The 20,696-nt window shown below is 25.9% G+C and overlaps 1 protein-coding gene across 6 annotated transcripts; it reads left to right on the top strand.

Moving 5' to 3' along the window:
- Positions 1–760: 760 nt before the first annotated feature.
- LOC112686681 (H(+)/Cl(-) exchange transporter 4) lies at positions 761–13,570 on the top strand. 6 transcript variants are annotated; one of them, XM_025559083.1, is made up of 17 exons: positions 761–1,230; positions 5,789–5,863; positions 5,986–6,106; positions 7,415–7,450; positions 9,457–9,596; positions 9,673–9,888; positions 10,836–10,997; positions 11,083–11,230; positions 11,297–11,436; positions 11,499–11,681; positions 11,743–11,957; positions 12,072–12,189; positions 12,264–12,477; positions 12,545–12,755; positions 12,916–13,079; positions 13,143–13,350; positions 13,407–13,497. In XM_025559083.1, the coding sequence occupies exons 2-17, from the start codon at positions 5,858–5,860 to the stop codon at positions 13,495–13,497; spliced, it is 2,373 nt and encodes a 790-aa protein (XP_025414868.1). In that variant the 5' UTR covers positions 761–1,230; positions 5,789–5,857. The 6 variants fall into 6 exon arrangements, with proteins under 6 accessions (XP_025414868.1, XP_025414863.1, XP_025414869.1 ...); XM_025559078.1 differs by lacking the exon at positions 5,789–5,863 and adding an exon at positions 3,145–3,245; XM_025559082.1 differs by lacking the exon at positions 761–1,230 and adding an exon at positions 3,158–3,245.
- Positions 13,571–20,696: the final 7,126 nt, after the last annotated feature.

Genomic DNA, 20,696 nt, shown 5'->3' with positions numbered 1-20,696 from the left:
TTGGGAGTAAATAGGAACGAATTTATCATTTTTTTTTTTTTTTTTACATAGATTTTGAGCTCAATAATTATGGTATCGATATCACGAAAACTGTTTTATAAAGATCATATTTATAGAAATATATAATATACCAAAAATAAAATTTATGAGGTTCGCGCAATAACGATTGTCGTAAACCGGGTAAGAGCCAGTGTTTCCCAACTTTTAATAAACCTTGAACGTGTATTTAAAAAGAGAATATTGTCTGATTTCTGAGTACAAAACAGAAAATGAAAATTTACTATTTACCAATTTGAGCGTTTGATCATCGGACAAAGAATTGTCGACTTTTCGAAACGTCTTAGAGTGGGGCATTTGCCACAGTCTGCCCCCAATGACAATATTATGTTTATTGCCTTATCGACGTGATACCAATTGCTCTAGTTGTTTCCAATCTATACTGTTATTAGTCTGTAACAGTAATTCGACGAGGTTATCGTAAGATAATCCTTAATCGCCGTCGAATCAATAGTAATTGCCTATAAAGTATGTGTACATAGATGCGCGCGGCATACGACAGGTTTGTGGTAGATCGCGTAAAACGTATAGTGGACGACTGGTGTGCGGCAGACCGCGTACGACAAGTGTGCGACGTTTTATCTGTAACACTTGACACGCCCCGACCATGAACCGTATTGGTTCACTACAACGTGCACTATACGAATTATTTTATTGATACTTTTTATTCGTATTCGTTTAGTTTTTATACGTTTTATTCGTCTCAATCCAGTCCGTGCCTCAACCGCATAATAGATTGAAGATTTAATCTGTTCTGTGCTGTAACCACGACTGTGGGCGACGGATAACAACTCCGTGCGGTTTCTTCGATCCGAAGTTGACAACATGACCGTCCCGGGTCCGATGCGAAACGACACGATTTTTCGTGTTATCTACCCATAACCGGTTATACTACCTGTACCGCGGGCGGGACGGTATCACAACGTTACGACCACTGACAACTCACAGGCTTGTTACGTTCTGTGCGCCACGGGCCTTTGCGAGCGATATGCTATCGCCTTATCAGTTATCACCTCCCAACACCGATCAACACAGTGGTCTTATTTTTATTTCACCCGAAACACTTCAATGTTCGCAATAACAATAATAATTAGATTTAGTACTTTTATCGTATTATATGGTTGATTCTCACGTCGCAGTCGGAAATGTATCGGTGGTCCCCAATAATAAAATGTAAGTGTAATCCGCTTGCTATGGATTGTGATTAGTTTCCAAACGAACAATTCGTCTTCTTCTTTTGTACCTATTGTCGTTCAGTTCTTGCTTTTACTACAGTCAGTTGCACGTATCGTTTATCGTCCGATTCTCGAAGTTCTGAGGTTTTAAGGCATCTTCCTTCGGATTTCATTGTTTTCCAAGACATAATCTGTATAGTCGTTAATTGTCTTCTCCTGTATAAAACACTCCTATGGGTCATTTATATATTTTGTCATGTTTCCATATGTCATCTACAAATTGTTGAGTTATATATTTTATTCTACAAAATGTACATATGTATTGAATACACTAAAATTACTAGAAGTTATATTCAATTATTATGTATATATTTAGTTGAATATTTTTGAATATTTGAGTTTAAAAGTAATATATCGAGTTATCCTAAGCACTCAAATGTTGAGTTTTTTTTTTAGAAACTTATTTTTATTATATATATATATATATATATATATATATATATATATATATTATTTATAATTAATATAGATATATTAAAATTATACAGTTATATTGTATACATTTCATGATTAAAAATAGATAATTCTTCAAGCTCGATAGTTAGAGACCTTATTAAATGAAGATGTATTTGTTCTTGCCATTGTTAGACATTTAGTAAAAAACTATTGACCAATTAACAAGTTAAAATAATTATCAATGTGTTAATTATTGTGAAAAACATTACATTTATTTCAGTTGTATTTCAATTACAAAATATTTAAAAATACTTTAGGTATTTTAAATTTTAATCTGAAATCATTTTAGTCAAGTTTAAATCAGTGATCAGTTATTAATTACATCAAAATATCTTATTTACACAATTATTTCTTTCTAAAATTATGTCTTAAGATATGTTTTGTGTTTTGATGTATCATAATCTATTATTCTATTATTGACCTTCTACTTTAATGTATTAGCTTATAAAATATAAACAAATAAATTAATATAGTAAATAAGATAACTAATTTGATTTGCAAAATTAATATGTATGTAGTCATATCTGACATATATTTGTTTTAAAATATTTTTTAATTTATTGCCTCATATAATTAGTAATCTCCTTCAAAATTAAAGTAGGCTGAACAATAGATTAAATTAATCTAATTAATTAGAAATTAGTGGGTATAAATTAGTTAAATATATAACTGAATGATTATGTTTAATTTACATTGTTGTCATAATAGTATATTGTCTACTTCTTCATTAATTTGATTTAAATTTGAGAAATGATCAAATTTTCTAAAACTGTTTTAGGTATGTGCTTATATACAGTAAATGCCGTGTATAAGACTCATTTTGGGACCAGCATTAAATGAGTCTTTTAATCAAATGAATCTTTTAGGCAAAGTTGAAAAAGACAAACAAAAATTTGAATTAATTATTAATTTTATTTTGCCTTTTTGCTTTTACTACAATACATCATATTGGATATTATATCATTCCGATAATTTTGAAATATGATATATATATATGTATATATATATTTAATTATGTCATAAACCATGAATGTATAATAAAGGCTTATGACATAATTAAAACCAGTAATAAGTAATAACCAACACAAAAGTTAATTTTTAAATATTTTTTTTTTTTGAAAATTTAGTCTTAAAACCAAAATTGTATTAATGTAATTAAATACATCTGCACCATTTCTTATGATTTTGAGTCTAATAAGTAGCTGAAACTTATATCCATGAGTCTTATAAGCGGTGTCTATTGTATTATATATTTTGATTATTTTAATGTGTTAACTATTAAATTAAAACCAAAAAAACTTGCTGACCTTTTTTATAAGAAAAAAAATATTTTTTGTGTGTTATAATTAATTTTATTTATTCACTAAACTAATAAATTATATTATTTAAAATTCAGAAATATGTTTCTCTACAAACATGGAAAACTTACCATTAACAAGCAATGTACGAAAAGATCTCCCTATAAAGCCTTCTACATCCTATCAGTCTGTTAAACAGGTATTAAATAAAAGTTAAGTAGAAATTGCTTTTTTGTTGTGGAATGTGATTGTTAAAAAGTAGTCTGATTTTATTTTATTTGTCATTGTATTTTGTGATATATTAAGCTAATAGTTTTTAAAATATTAGTTTTGATTCTTTCAGTGAATAATGTTAATTTGCTTAGTGCTGCTTTCTATTAAATATAAACAGAGAATAATGTATATATTAAACATTCGTATCCAGTTTATCTGTATTTGTACTGTCTAACTTTTTAATGGGCGTTGTTGAATGATCTATATAAATATAAAATATCTTAAATGCGATGTAGTTGGTTGATTTAAAAGTGATTTTTGAACAATAAATTTCTTTAAATATTTTTTTATTTTTATTTATACATATGTATTCATACGTATTAATTTTTATTTTTTTAACATTTACGTCTATTATTATATAAGCTAATCTCATGTTTATCAATTTTGTTCATAAGTTGTATACTCATGTTAGTATTTATATTGTACACGAGTTAACATTTTTTATGAAAAAAAAATTCTGAAATTTAAATCTATATTTTAATTTTTATCAATTAATATATTCTACGACTTGAATATTTTTATAAACAATTCCATAATCTATATTAATTTTAGTATTTACTAAGTTATTACTTTTTATGTATGACAAACTGAAGGGTTAGGTTAATTAAGGGTTTCATATTATACTTGTAAACCATACTATTCTAAGAATGAAAATGCATGTGTTGGCGATATAGAAGGAATCTTAAGTCTCTATATATTTATCTTGCAATTGTGCTTGACAATTGTTTATTTAATAGAGTAGTAGAGTCTAGAACTAACTAATTTTACTTTTTCTTATTTACCTTATTTACTAGATTTACTACATAACAATAGTTGAGTAATAAAGAACTGTCAAAAAAAACAACAAATATATTATTAAGTTGGCCTTTTTATTCAAAGGATTATATTATCTATTTAATATTTTTTAAATTATCTCTCGTGCGTAAATTTACACTGGTAGGCTTTAAACTAAATTAATAGAACAAATTATTTAAAAAAATGTATAATAAACTGCAATTTTTTTTGTGGATTACATATTTAAGTAGAAACTTACAAATAAATTAAAATAAATCAACAATTAATAAATTAATTAATTTTTATGTTTTTACTTAAACATTTAGTCTACAAAAAAAATTGCAGTTTATTATAAACCTTTTTTATGATCTTTATTGCATTAATTTGGTTTAAAGTCAACCATTATGAATTTATGCATAAGAGATAATTTAAAAAAATATTAAATAGATAATATAATCCATTGGATAAAAAGGCCTACTTAAATATGTTTTGTCTTTTGTCATTTCTTTATTACCCAACTGATTTCCATAAATATTACTTTGTTAATTTATATATATCTCATTAACAATAATTTTTTATTGAATAATTATTTTTCTAGTAAACTCATATTTGATGAAAATAAATTAATTTTTACTTATTTTTTTCTAATTGATGGCCTTTTATATCACGTTTACAAACTAATTTCATTCCAGTGTTCTTTATCCAAGGTTAGTACTCTTCAATGCATTTCTAACTCTATTATTTTTATTACATTTATTATCTGATCTCCCATTTTACACTTGGATGTCTTAATGGTCTTTTATTTGTAGAAACATTGACTTGAACTTAACCATTTTTTAAAATTTTATTTATGGTTTTCTATACATTTCCTACCCATTGTAGTTGTTTTCTTTTATTCACTATAATAATTCAGGTTTTAGATATAATTATTCTAGTTTCTATTTTTTTTTATTATTCTCTGTCCTATATTTCTATTTATGCATAGAGTAAAAATTCTTCTTTATATCTTTCTTTCAAAAATCTGTAGTTTATACTTTTCTTATTTACGCAGAGTTTAGGTTTCATAGTCATAGGTTATTATCATTGGTCTGAGAAGTATTCTTTAAAATTATACTTTTAAATTTTTTGATAATATTCTTTAACTTAATATTTTTTTTTAGATCAAAATACCATCTGTTACCAATTATTGTAAATATCTATTTTTATGTTGAGATGTAAAAGTAATGATGATTTTTAATGATAAATTCATTACTTTATGTATGATAAAATGAATCTATTGTCTTAATAATATTTTCATAAAAATGTTATATATATATTATGATAGCCTAATAAGCCTACTATTACCTAAGTCTACAGTTATCAATGTGTTTAGATGTATAGATCACATGTTTTACTGGTACCATTTGTATTTTAAGTTATTTAAGTAATTTTATTATTTTATTTATTTATCATTTCTGATATTCTTAAACATTTTTCTTTTAGAGATTTCTTTTAGATCACTTATAGTTCGATTTATTCTATGATAAAAATTATAATATTGATTTTAAGCAATTGCAAACAATTAAATTAAAATTTATTAATAATTAAATGTTTATTATGAGGTGTATTTTTGTATAATCAAAGTAATTAAACAGTTAATCTTAATAATAATAATCTCAGATGAGATATCATGCATATACTTTGGGTAATTTTTAGGTGGTGGTTTGTAGCAAGTAGTTAGTTGAAAGCCTATTCAATATCAAATGTTCAAAAAAATTTAATAATATGATAGTAAGTGTCTACACAATTATTTAAATTCTTATTTACATATGTGTTTGGTTTTTAAACATTAAAATTAATATTTAATAACACATAATATGATTACATAAGGTTCCTTTTATTTTGTTACTTAGGCAAAAAAGTTAGCAGCAAGAAATGTGGGAATCAGTTCTGATGATGATATGATAGATATTACAACTTCAGGAACAATGACTGAACGTACTTTAAATCAGCGATCACCAATTAATTTACCAGGTAATGACATATTATACTAATTCATTTTTAGAATATCACATAAATTTAAAACAAAAGAAAATACTTTACCTATTTTAAGTAATTAAGTACATAACTCTTAATGATACTTAATGAGTAAAATATAATACAAAAATAATATTGATACTTGTTTTTGAATGTTTCTAAACTTTGTATTAAATATTTTCTGTATAATATATTAAATCTTTGTTCGTTTTTTTAAAATAATTAATTTTAAAGAAATATTTAAATATTGTTATAACAGTTTCAAACAATATATTATTTTATTTAAATTGAGATTTAACTTTAGTCAAAAATAATTAATTAAATAAAATAAATATTAGTTGAATTATTAATAATTATATAAATACTATTGTTAATCGTTTAAATTTAATTTAATTGTTATTCAGAATATATTTTCAATATTTTCATGATAATTTTCATTATTTAAATTTCATGTTCTGACTATTTTAATATTATTTAATGAATTTACTATATAGTTATTAAAATGTTTAAAAATATATAAAATCTTCAAATATATTTTGGTGCCTCAAATATTGGCTTGTTAATAAATTTAAAAATAAACATGTGTTAGGTACTAGGCTTAAGCTTTGAAAGTTTTAATTTAATAATTAAACTAAAGAATTATTTTTAATCAGATTAAGTGTATAGGAAATATAAGTATGTAAGTTAAATATATTAAATAAAATTAAAACATATATAATATTTATAATTAACTACATTTCACATAGAAACAATTGAGTAAGTGATATCAAACAATATTTATAATAAATATTTTTATAATTTAGATAACTATACATGAAGGTAGTTATAAATAAATCTTTGAATTTAATGCACTTATATCCTAACTTGTTGTGTCATATTATTTAGTTTACATTGAACTTAATAATTATATTTGTGACTTATCTATAAATTAAGTATATTAGATTTTAAAAATATTTTATACTTTAAATTGTTTAATCTATTAATAATTTATATTTATTATCGTATAATATCAGTATTATGATTACTTTACCATATAATAATTAAAGATTTACATTGTTACCAAATATACGTTTCCTTTGTTATCCATAAAAATGTATGTTAGTTTTTTTTTTTTTTTTTTTTTTTGTTTATTTATATTTTCAACCAGTAAAATATTATATGTAGCTTAGAATAAAAATATACAAAATTGTAAAATTGCTCAGATTGTGTAAAATGTCTAATATACTTATAACAATGAATATGTTTCTTTTAAAATTAATGCTTTTACATTATTATTCTTTTGTAATAAAATATGTGTCATTGAAGGTATTGATGTCATATTTGCAGCAACGTTAAATTTTGGTGAGTGCCTTTTAAATATGTTTGTTGAGCAATATTACATTATTATTATTATTTTTTTTTTCTGTTAAACATGTAGTTTGTTTGCACTATAGAATCATTAGAGATTTTATTTTTTATTTAATTCTAGATTTACATTCAGTATTTGTGTTAAGTAAAGTATTGGTAAAAATAAATACGTTAAATAAGAAATAAATATTAACTATTTTCTATGTAATTATATTATATGCTACTTACAAAACTGGTGACTTAAACTTGTAACACTAAGAAATTTTCCCAGTTATAATTATTGAATAGGTTGTAATTTTATGTCAAGTTAGATTAAAATAGATTAAAAAATTATAAACTTAACACTTTATCATTCAGTCAACAGAGAAATTAAAAGAAAAATGATTTATGACAATAATTGAAATATAATACAATATTATACTATTATATAATACATATATATATTATAATATATATATCATAGAACTTATAATTTGTTTAATACAAGTTGTGAATACACGAACAGAATAGTTCTAATTATTGTGTTCATACTATATATACTAATTCATATTATATTTTTGAATAAGTTTTGATAGAAGAATAAACTATAAATTATCATTGATAATATTGTTTGGGTTATTACATAAAATAATAATTTTAAATATTTAAATATTCAAATTAAAAAAATATATATTTACTCATTATCAGAATAATTAGTATTAGATAACTTGAATATTGGGTCTTTGTTTTTAAATATTATAACACTGATTATGTTAAATGTATTTTTGCTCAATAATATAGTTTGACTATAGTTATAATTATATATTAATAGTTTTGCTTTGTAGATAATATTTAATATTATAATTTGCACTAAAAATATATTGTAGTTCAAAAAGTAGTTAAATTATTCAATTGTATTTGGAATATTGTAAAAAAAATATTTCTACATGGTTAAGTACAATTATTTTTTTTATGTAGTTAAATTTTAATTACTTTTTCTCTAAAAATTAAATTTTTACATACATAATTGCTCTCTTGTTTTCTCAATTTTTTTTTTACGTGTAAAATCAGCGACACATTTAAGGGGGGAGGGTGAAAGGGGCAAATTTTTGAGGACAGCAAAATATTCTAACTTTTATTATTGATGTATTCATAATTTTTTTTAATTTTCACACCTTTTTCAGTATTGTTAAGTATTTTAAAGTATATTGATGAGCATATAATAATAAATTAAAGAAATTATACTACACCTAATCACCTAGGTATTACTGAAATAGCAAAATAGGTATATTACATTTATTATTCGATAAGATATAATATTTTTGTTCAATGTTTATAATAAGGACTTGGGTACACAGAACACGGTATTCACTTTAGTGAATAAAATGTTCAACGGAAAAATCATTTTCTACATTAAAAAGAGTCAAAACTTATTTAAGATCTACAATGGGAGAAAATCGTCTTAATTAATTAGCAATCCTTAACATTGAAGCTGATTTAACGAAAACTATTAATTTTAATGATATTATTTAAAATTTTTCTTCTCGAAAGTCAAGAAAAAATTATAAGCTATCAATTATTTTATTATATATAATTACCATTGATTATAGAATAGAATTATATTCTATAATCAATGGTATTACTATAAAATTATCTAATACTATATCGTATTACAACTGATTTATAATTTGTTTATTTTTTTATTGCTTAACTTTGAATTTATTTATACTTTTTTTTTTTTTTTTTTGGGAAGGGCGGAAAAATTATTTTGCCTTGGGGCGCGTATATATTAAATGTCTCACTATGTAAAATTAAGTATGTTAACTAAATATGTATTTTTTTTTAATAATTTTTACTAAAATTTGTCTATCTAAAATACTATGTTGGGGTCTTATATTACAGACAGTTATAACTTATATGTTTAAAATTAGTATTTATCAAAAACAGATGAAACATAACAAAACATTAAGTTATAAAAATTCTTGGATTATTATATCTTATATGTATGTTAATACTTTTAGGTTCTGGTGAAACTGAAGATATTCCTGGGATTGGTCAGTATGAAGATTTTCATACAATTGATTGGCAGCGAGATATCGCAAGAGATCGGCAGAGACATAGATATATTCTGAAACGTAGACAAAATTCATTCATTGATTTGGTATAGTAATATATAGTTATTTTTCAATCATTTAAATAAAACATTCTTTTAACATGGTATATTATAATATGTATAGATTAAATCTGCTCATGATGCATGGTCAGGTTGGCTTTGTGTACTATTGGTGGGACTTGTAACTGGAACTGTTGCAGCAATTATTGACATTGGAACATCATGGATGTCAGATTTGAAATTTGGAATTTGCCCTCAAGCATTTTGGTTGAACATGGAACAATGTTGTTGGTCATCAAATGAAACTTCAATTGAGTTAGATAAAGGAAATTGTTCACAGGTAAAAAAAAAATTATTTATTTATTTAAAATTGAACGGTTCTCTATTATAACCAAGTATAATCATATTTTAAGAATTTTCAAAAGACATAAAAATTTGAATAATTCTATTTCTAATTTAGACAATAATAGTAAATATATTTAAATTATTTATATTAATATACTAACTATATGTACATATATTTCTATATTCAATAATTTTAATTAGGTTAGGATTGATCATCAAACAATATTAGTTATTTTGTTGCTTAAAAATGTTAACTGTAAAAACACACTGGATATTTATATTAGTGATAAATATATATTATAGTAATATTTTTAATTATAATTAAACTTAGTAAAAAAAAAGTCTACATCAAAAAAATGAAATGAAAAAATTATTTTTTCTGTTGAGTTTTGTTTTACCAACTTCATTAAAAAATGATCATGCACTTATACTAAAATAGAAGTATACATTTTCTATAAGTGTTAAGGTACTGATACTTCCATCCTTCTTTGCATAAAATAATTTTTCGAAACCAATGGTATATTTTAAAAATTATATAATAACAATTCACCTATATTTTTCATTTCATACTCCTGTATCTTACCCAACTACCTATTTTTTTTATTATTTTTTTTTTTTTTTTGACATATTGAAAAATAATCATAAACTATATAAAACTGTGAATTATAAAATATTTCATCTAAATAATTATAATATTTATATTTTACAGTAAAATATAGAGCAATATAAAGTTTTGTTAATTTATAATAATAACATTTTTGAAAATACCTAGTTATTGCACTAAACTCTATGTAGTAGTGTCTACCAGATATATCCATTTTTATGATATTTGTACATTGGACAGAATCATATTTTAATAAAAATAAAAATATGTTTAATTTGTAACTTTTGTTATAATTGTTTTACATAATTTAAATAATAAAAAAAACATACTTGTTTCAGTGGCTTTATTGGTCTGAATTTTTAACGTCTTCAAACTATGGAACTTTTGCCTATATTATATCATATTTATTTTACATTGCTTGGGCATTACTATTTGCGGCCCTTGCTGCTGGATTAGTAAGAATGTTTGCACCATATGCCTGTGGTTCTGGAGTTCCAGAAGTAAAGTTTATTTTAAATTTAATTAATTGTTACATAGTTTTATGTTTGTTAGATCTATTGATTTAATTGAAATATTATATCATAGATAAAAACAATTTTAAGCGGTTTTATAATTAGAGGATACTTAGGAAAGTGGACTTTACTTATAAAATCCGTGGGAATAATGATGTGTGTTTCGGCTGGACTAAGTTTGGGTAAAGAAGGACCTATGGTACATATAGCTTCATGCATTGGTAAGTAAAAAATTAACTAAAGAAGGAAAATATTAAAATTTATTTTGTATATTATAACTGTTTCAGGTAATATTTTATCATATTTGTTTCCTAAGTATGGTCGTAATGAAGCTAAAAAAAGAGAAATATTGTCAGCAGCAGCAGCAGCTGGAGTTTCTGTAGCATTTGGGGCTCCTATTGGTGGAGTTCTTTTTAGTTTAGAAGAAGTATTAAATTGAATATGTTTTTATTAATTTATTATTATAATGAAACTGTATTTTATTTTAAGGTTAGTTATTATTTTCCATTGAAAACTTTATGGCGTTCATTCTTTTGTGCTCTTGTTGCTGCATTTGTGCTTAGTTCAATCAATCCATTTGGTAATGAACATTCTGTCATGTTTTATGTGGAGTATCATAGACCATGGATGTTTTTTGAACTCATACCATTTATTGGTTTAGGAATTATTGGGGTAATTAAAAAAATATTTTTTCTTTTAATGTTGTAGTTTTATGTAATAGTTTTACTTTTAGGGAGTTATTGCGACTATTTTTATCAAATGTAATATTAGATGGTGTCGTTTTCGTAAATCATCTATTCTTGGACAGTATCCTGTCTTAGAAGTATTATTACTTACAGCTGTTACTGCAGTACTTTCATATCCCAATCCATATACACGTATGGGAACCAGTAAATTAATTTACCTTCTGTTTAGCCAGTGTGATGTTTCTAGTCATGATGGTTTGTGGTAAGTGCAATTGCTTAATATATTCTACTAATATTATTACTATTATTACTAATATATATCTACTATTATTACTAACTATTTAAATCATAATAAACATTTTTAATTATATTTTAGTGATTATACTACTGAAAAAGCCAATGTGGCTGGACCTGGTGTATACACATCCATGATACTTTTGTCTATGGCATTTATCTTAAAACTAGTCACTACAATATTTACATTTGGTATCAAGGTACAATTCATATATATATATTGATTCAGTTCAGTTCAAATGCTTAAAGACATATTAATATTCTTATTATATAGGTACCTTGTGGATTATTTATTCCGAGTTTGGCTATGGGTGGAATCACAGGTCGTATTGTTGGCATTTTCATGCAACAATTAGCAGCCAAACATCCTCATTTATGGTTTTTTGATAACAGTTGTGGGTTACCTGGCCAAGAAGACTGTATTACTCCTGGTTTATATGCTATGGTAGGTGCTGCTGCTGTTTTAGGAGGAGTGACCCGAATGACTGGTAACAACTTTAGTTATTAAATATTTATAATGCAATGTAAAGAATTAAATAAATCTAACTGGTATAGTTTCACTGGTGGTCATTATGTTTGAATTAACTGGTGGCGTAAGATACATTGTTCCCTTGATGGCAGCTGTCATGGCTAGTAAATGGGTTGGTGATGCATTGGGCAAAGAAGGCATGTATGATGCTCATATTCAATTAAATGGTTACCCCTTTTTGGATAGCAAAGAGGAGATAGTTCACACAGCTCTAGCAGCAGATGTTATGCAGCCTCGGTAAGGATTTATTAGAAATAAATATATTTGCATATATGTATACAATACTTATTTTAAATAGTAAATAATTTCATTGAGTACAATTAGTATTAAATACATAAATATAATATCTATCATATCTACTTGTATTTTATTAATATAATGTAATTTTATACTGTAGCCGAGCTGAAAGTTTGAATGTTCTCACACAATCTTCAATGTCACTAGAAGATATTGAAATATTATTAAAAGAAACTGAACACAATGGATTTCCGGTTGTGATATCTCGAGAATCTCAGTATCTTGTTGGATATGTTTTACGAAGGGATTTGCAATTGGCAATAGGTAAAATTAAATACTAGAATAACAGCAATAATGCATAAAGTATAATGTTGTACATATTTTTAGAAAATGCAAAAAGGACTATTGATGGACTTTTACCTGAGTCTCTAGTTTTTTTTACTGATGTAACTCAACAAATAATGCCATCGCCTTTAAAATTAAAAAAAATTCTAGACATGGCCCCAATAACAATTACTGATCAAACACCTATGGAGACTGTAGTTGATATGTTCAGAAAATTGGGACTTCGGCAGACACTGGTTACACATAACGGGTTTGTAAATTTATTTATATTAGTTTGTTAAATATTATTTATTTAAAATTTTGCAGGAGACTTCTAGGTGTTATAACAAAAAAAGATATTTTGCGTTATATTAAACAAGTTGATAATGAAGATCCCAGCTCTGTTCTCTTCCATTAACAAATCCCTGATATAATATTATGGATATGATATCCATATTTAGCTCAATTTTAACATAATTATTTTATTATATTTTATTTATATTTTTAAAGTTTCGTTTTAGAAACTCAAGTTTTTTTAAAATATTATAATATTAGTTTCCTAGATTATTAGAAATCTAAAATATTTTTTGTTGGGAGAGGTGTATTGTGAATTATTGTTTATTAATCAAATATCAATGAATTTTAAATAAAAATTATACAGTCAAATATAGATATTATTTGCTTGTGCAACATGTTCAATAGTACAATTATTTTTTGAATCAGACTATAATTATTAATTTAGTAATTTACTTTTTAAGAAAAATATTTTGATTTTTTGGTAAAAAAAAAAGTACGATTTTCTTACCAAAACCTGATTTATACTATAATTTTTTTTTTTTGCCTTTACTTTTTCTGTAAACTCTGGACATTTTCTTTGAGTTTATTTTATTAAACTAATAATACAGTTATACAATTATTGTTATACATTTATCTTGTTAAATCAATAGGAACCTTTCATTGCTGTATTTTTATTTTTATTTTTTATATACTTTTACTGTATTATAACAAAAAAGTAACATTATCTTATCTTTTAATAACATTAAAATATTAATTCTAATTTAGAAAATTTTGTAGCTATATATTTACATTTTTAAAATAATTTTTACTATGATATTTGGTTTGTAAACTATTTTCTGTTATATTCTTAAAACTTTGTTCAATATGTAGATAAAATATAGGTCATCTATGTTCCATTATCATTTTTGATAATACAACATAGGTTTAAAGTAAATATACATCAAATCACGTATACTATAATTATAATATTCTCATAAGTATGGTCAATTTTAAAATGTATGGATGACCTGAGTTACAAAAACCAATTTTGAGGTAATAAATTAAAAATAGAAATTAAGATTTTAAATTGTCATTAAATTCAATATTATATTCACTAGTCACTACTACCATTCTGTTGGTAAACTTTTTAATCTCTTATCATAATTATAATTATGTGAAGTGTGGTTCTCTAAATAACAAATAAATACAGGAGTTAATTTATTTTTAATAGTTATCTTTAAAGTTTACTGATAGTAACAATTTAAAATTATTCATTATAGTTTTTTTATTGCTACAAATATTATTAATAATATTCAATTATATTTGTAGATAGTTCTTGTTTGTATTATCAAAGGCAGCACATAAAATATTTAAAATTGTAAACTAAATACGTTGGAGAACTTGTAAAATAATGTATAATTGAATGTTAAATTAAGGTAATTAGTATTATTACAAATATAATAAATGATTACGAAATACCTATTTGAATTGTATACTAAGCAAACTCTTGAATTATTTTACGTTATTTAATTATTATTTATTATTTTTTATTTATTTATGAACTTTATTTATAATTAATTAATTACCATCGATAGCTTGAAAGAAAAATATTTTTGTTTCTTAATTCAATGTATTTCACCGTCCTTGTATACATCTTGTTACCCAATATTAAATTTATTTATTATTACATTTGAAAACATTGATATAAATTATTATTTTTAACCAAGTGTGATTTTTATGTGTCTGACCCGAGTGATTATTTTTAAAATAGATATTGCTATATCCGTTTTCTATGTATATATTATTATCTTTGAAATATAATATAATCATATTATATGTACTTATTTTACTTATTATTACATATTATTCAGAGTATGCCATTAATAACAGATAGTTTTTATAGCATTACATTATATACAGTATTGGCGTATATTTTTTTAAATAATAAATTAAGAATCTATAGAAAACTCTACTTAACTTAAGTATGCATAGTCAATTTATTACTTTTTTAAAATGTATAGGACATTAGTTTTGATTGACACACTTGCAACTTGTTGCGCCCAATCTGTTGTGCTATGCATGTAATATATTCTTCTATTTCTCGGCATTTACGACTCTAACAGAGTCCTTGCCGTTATCACTATATCCCTCCATCTCTCTAGGTCTTGAACAAATTCCTTCCTTTCCTGCACTCCTAAAGCTTCAAGATCCTCCTCTACCATGTTCAGCCACCTCTTCCTCAGTCTACCCCCGAAGCCTTTCCCTCCAGGTTTCCACTCCATAACTGCGCTGATGGTTTCTTCTTCGCTTCTTCTCATAATATGGCCCAGCCACTGGATTCTTTGACCTTTTATGTAGCTAGTGACTTGTGCTAGGCCTAGTTTTTCCTGAAATTCCTTATTGAACATCCTTCACCATTAATTTGTTCTTGTGTTGCAAGCAAACTGGTCCACATATCATCCTCCATATCTTATTTTCAAAAGTTCTGAGTCGTCTCATTGTCACATTTGTCGTTATTCATATTTCACAGCCATATATGAGGTTAGGTCTAATTATTTCCGTGTATTACTACTTTTGTATTTTTGGAGAGGGATTTGGATTTCAGGAATTTGCGCAGCGTAAAAAAGGTTCTGTGATATATTAGGCATGTGATAAATTAACATATTATAATCTTATAATGCTCTCAGATTTGGAAACTGACTTAGTTATTTTCAAAAATATCTAGAAGGTACCTATCTCAATTGTACGGCGTACGCAGTTGCAACTTCTGATTTTGCATCGGATAATTTCGCATAGACGCTGATTCTTTTTATTTTATCCTATATTCCTCAGGAAAAAACTTATCACTCATCCGATACTTCCTTCAAACTTCTCTCCTCCACCCATCCGAAGGACCAAAATTAGACTATAACAGTGATATTCAATGTTTAATATTTTTTTTTTGTGTCCATGTAATAGTTACACAATTTCGATCAAGATGATGGCCGATCATCGTGATCGTGGGAAATTTTTTATAGTTAGTATGATGGTAATTTTATAAAATTCCTACATATTTCTTATTGATTGCAATTGTGGTAAGTTCTCTCTTACTACACGAATATATAAACTCTTGTTCATGAATATAACTATGTGTCTAAGAAGCGATGATGAAAATAACCACATAGTACCATAAAAGTGTTTGATTTGCTTTATTCGATAAACGCACAAACGAATTCTTATCCTTGCGTCGTTGACGAGCCACCCGGTTCACATTTTGGCGTAGAAACCAGGGATTTCGATCGGTTCATTTATTAATTCATTATACCGCTCATCTTATAACATGATGTTATTTTAACCTGTATTTGATTTTTTAAATTCTAATTCATCATAATTTATGTATAAAAACATCCCATTTTAACCTGGCCCGTACAGGTTGCGGTTTTCTTTGCTATTGAAGCGGTTTTTGTACCCAGCAAGGGTGCCTACATTTTTTTCTTGTTGAGCTCGATTTATATTTTATTGAGATTAATACTTTATATTATTATTTTAAGTCTACAGATCACTTATTATTAAAAGTCAGTTATTATTACAATTAGTATTAAAAATAAATAAAATCTTATATTAACAGTTTAACAATTGTTTTTTTGAAATTTGAAGAGCGGAGACTGTTTCAATCGTTTTATTGTGATGTGTGCGCACATACATACGTGTTTATTCAACAATATCTAACAATAATATTTTAAATATTTGCATTTACACACTTCTTTTTCTAATAATTATGGAAAGAAAGACTCTTCGGACTACAAACTAAAAAAATTAATTAATGATTTTGGTAAAAATATATTTTCTATCATACATTATATAGGGTGTCTCAAAAGAACTCAGGATTTAAATCTACTATAAATTAGATTTATTTCTCTTAAAAAAACAACAATTATATCATTCTCTTCAGGAGAAGTTAAGGTTTAACAGTGAAAAACTATATTAGACATATGACACCTCCCTTACTAGCCCTATAGGTGATTATTTTTTCCATACAATTTACCATCACTTGATCACACATTGCCCCATCAAGTTCGTTGAGGATACGACGAATTTCTTGCTTGAGTTCCAAGACATTTCGAACTTTGTTCTGGTAAACTGGTGACTTTTGCTGTAAAAAAAAAAAATCACATGTCCATAGGCGTGCACACGGGGTGTGTCGGGTGTCTCCAGGCACCCCCCGAAGTGTTGTAAATAGGGCCTTACGATTTAAGTCTACGAGTAACGGGCCTGTATTATAACTGATGTTGCTCAAATGAAATGTAATCTACTCTAAAATATCTGGTAAAAGATATAATATTTTATATAGTGGTGTTTCGTAAAGGACAATCTAAAACTATATGTTTTAAATTCTCGTGAGAACACTTATTTTGATGACACAATAGCTACATTTAACTGTAAAAGTACAAATCATAAATAATTGAAGCTATCTGAGAAGAATACACAATATTCAAGGAAAAAATATTGATAGGGACTAATATATCGCACAATATCAAATAGAAAATTAAAATTACGTTTATTTAGTCGTTGATTAAATGTACCTACGCGTTTTATTAAAATAGGGCCCGATATTATTGCAAGCACTCCCTGAAATGCAGGTCTGCGCACGCTTATGTACACGTCAAGATAAGATCCAGGTGCGTAGCATTGGTGTTCACGCAACGAGATTAGTCTGACCGAGCAGTGCCGTTTATAGACATTTTGCCCCTGGCGCAATAAAAAAAAAAAAAAAATTGGCGTCCTTCTAAGGGGCCTGCCCACGGAAAATATATGAGATACATCCTCATGAACCTTTAAGATATTCTAAAATCAATGCTATTTTTGTGTAATAGGCATGCCATCGCACGCCGCACGTGATAACATAATACGTCGTATTATTATAACTTATGTTTATTGACATTATCACAACAAATTTGAGAACTAATATTAGGTATATTAACAATATTCTGGATCGCTGATAGATATATTGCTATAAATACATTAATAAATTAAATACATAAATATTAATTTATGATACTGTTTTTAAAAACAAAAAAAAAATAATAATTTCAAAATAATTTTAAAAGTTCAATAATTTACAAGTGAGCAAATTTCCGATGATAAAATTTTGACACCCGAGGCAGTTGTAGCCAATGCCTTCCCTCCTAAATGCGGCCCTGTGTCCAGGAACTTCTCACGCAGCAGAGAGATTATTTCTCTTGGAGTGAGTACATTTTATGGGAAGAATAATTGACTGTAGGCCTAGTAAGGAGAATCATATGCCCGATATTGCTTGATATTTTCATTGTTAAACCTTAAGAGGATGTCACACCCGCATGTTGTCTACGTTAATATTAGAGTAAACTGACCTATAATCAAACTCTAAGTCAAGAAAATTATCTGGGTTTTATTTGTCGGTTTTTTTCCGATATTTGAATTTTTTAGCGAGTAATGATGTTTTTTTAAATGTTATATTTTACATACTCATAACACGCTTAAAAATTGAACTATCGAAAAAACCGACCTACAAAACCCAGATAATGTTCTTGTCTTAAAGTTTGATTATAGGTCAGTTTATTCTAATATTAAAGCTAACTTCACTACATTTGAATCACTGAATTTGCTATGTTGTACGTATGTCAGACGGAGACAACACATGCGGGTGTGACGTCCTCTTAACTTCTCTTGGAGAGAATAATATATTTGTTATGTTGTTTTTTTAAAGTAATAAATTTAATTTATAGCAGATTTAAGTCCTGCATTCTTTTTGAAACACGTGTCGATTTATTCATACTTAAAATACGAGTACGATTCCCGAGTCTAGGGAGACTCTGTGTTAAAATTAAATCCGTGTTTACTATACGTTGAAAACTTTAAAGATTGTTTCCTTCCATGAGTTGGGATCTCAGTCATCGTTTTCAGTTTTTCGGTGTCCCATCCGTATTCAGTGTTACTTGTAGGGTTAATCCTGTACTTTTGATTCGGCATCAATGTATTTCTCTTTTTTAAGTAAAGTTCTCGACCTTCTCCATTACTGCTTATACCTGCGGCATATTCATACAATATTACAATATTATTATTTATTAAATGCGTACTACTATCGTAATGTCTATTAATATGTTTTTTTTTCGATTTGATTTATCTTAAGCATGTGGAATGTACCGTTTCTGATAATTAATTCCGTAAATTAATTAAATTTAAATTAAATTTAAATTTGATAATGAATCAAGAAATTAAAAAAATAATCTTCTGAAAGCACCAATTACAAAACAACTTATTTTTGGGAGCAGTCCTCCCATTTTGATATCAAAAAAATGGAATCACTATACTTATCTACCAAAATTTCAAAATACAAATGAATTGTCTTATATTGTTGGATCATAGGGTAATATAGAGGTGTCGTTCCCTTTTAAGACTATATAACCGAATTGTCGCCACAAACAAAATATCCTGTCTATTAGCTCAATATTTCCTCACTAGGTTGCGCTGAAGACTACATAGAAAAGTGATAACTATATTTTGTTGTTATCAGGCCCGTATTTAGGGGTGGCATGGGTAGGCTTATGTCTGGGGGCGTCAAGTTTCAGAGGCGGCAAAATATTTTAGCAAAATTAATTTTAAAAATTATGTACTTAATGAAAATAAAATAAAACAATAAAAACAAGAAAATAGTAAGTTTTATTATGTTATAATTTGTAAATTAAAAAAAAAAATTGTATTTTTATTATATTATAATTTGTAAATTAAAAAAAGTATTAAACGATTTTAATTTATAAGTTTTTTTTTTTTTTTTTTTATTTAAGAAAAATTTACAATCTATATACAATTTATATAATAAGTAAATATGATGAGATGAATATTACAGGACATGAAAATCTTGAGGGAAGGGAGTGTCCAGTGACACTACTTCCAATTTAAACTTAGTGGGGAGGTAACTTTATAATAATAGCACTAGACATTATTTAATAAATCACGCGGCCAATTTATAAGTTATATTTTAATATTAAAGAATCTCGATTATGGACGAAATAATAAGTGTAATATTATTATTATTTATTTTTTGGGAGGGGGGTATAAATTATATGCCCGGTGGTGCTAAATTTTTAAACACGGGCCTGGTTGTTATGCACATACTATAAACTGCATTTTTTTGGAAACTGCATTGTTCACGAATTTTTCTCAGAAAGTCGGAAATCATGTTTTAAGAAACAATGGAAATATTAATATAGTCGCGACGATCACGCTGCCGCGATTTGTGATGAAAGTCTACAGATTAAGTTTTCTTTTCTTATCTGTGCTGTCATTGGCCATGAACATCACATTGTTGTAGGATTTACCGAG

The sequence above is a fragment of the Sipha flava genome, unplaced genomic scaffold (genome assembly GCF_003268045.1).
Source record: "Sipha flava isolate LNK unplaced genomic scaffold, YSA_version1 322_pilon_pilon, whole genome shotgun sequence".
In the NCBI taxonomy this organism is placed as follows: Eukaryota; Metazoa; Arthropoda; class Insecta; order Hemiptera; family Aphididae; genus Sipha; species Sipha flava.
The sequence above is the reverse complement of the archived record's forward strand: the minus strand, read 5'-3'. Positions and strand labels throughout refer to the sequence as shown.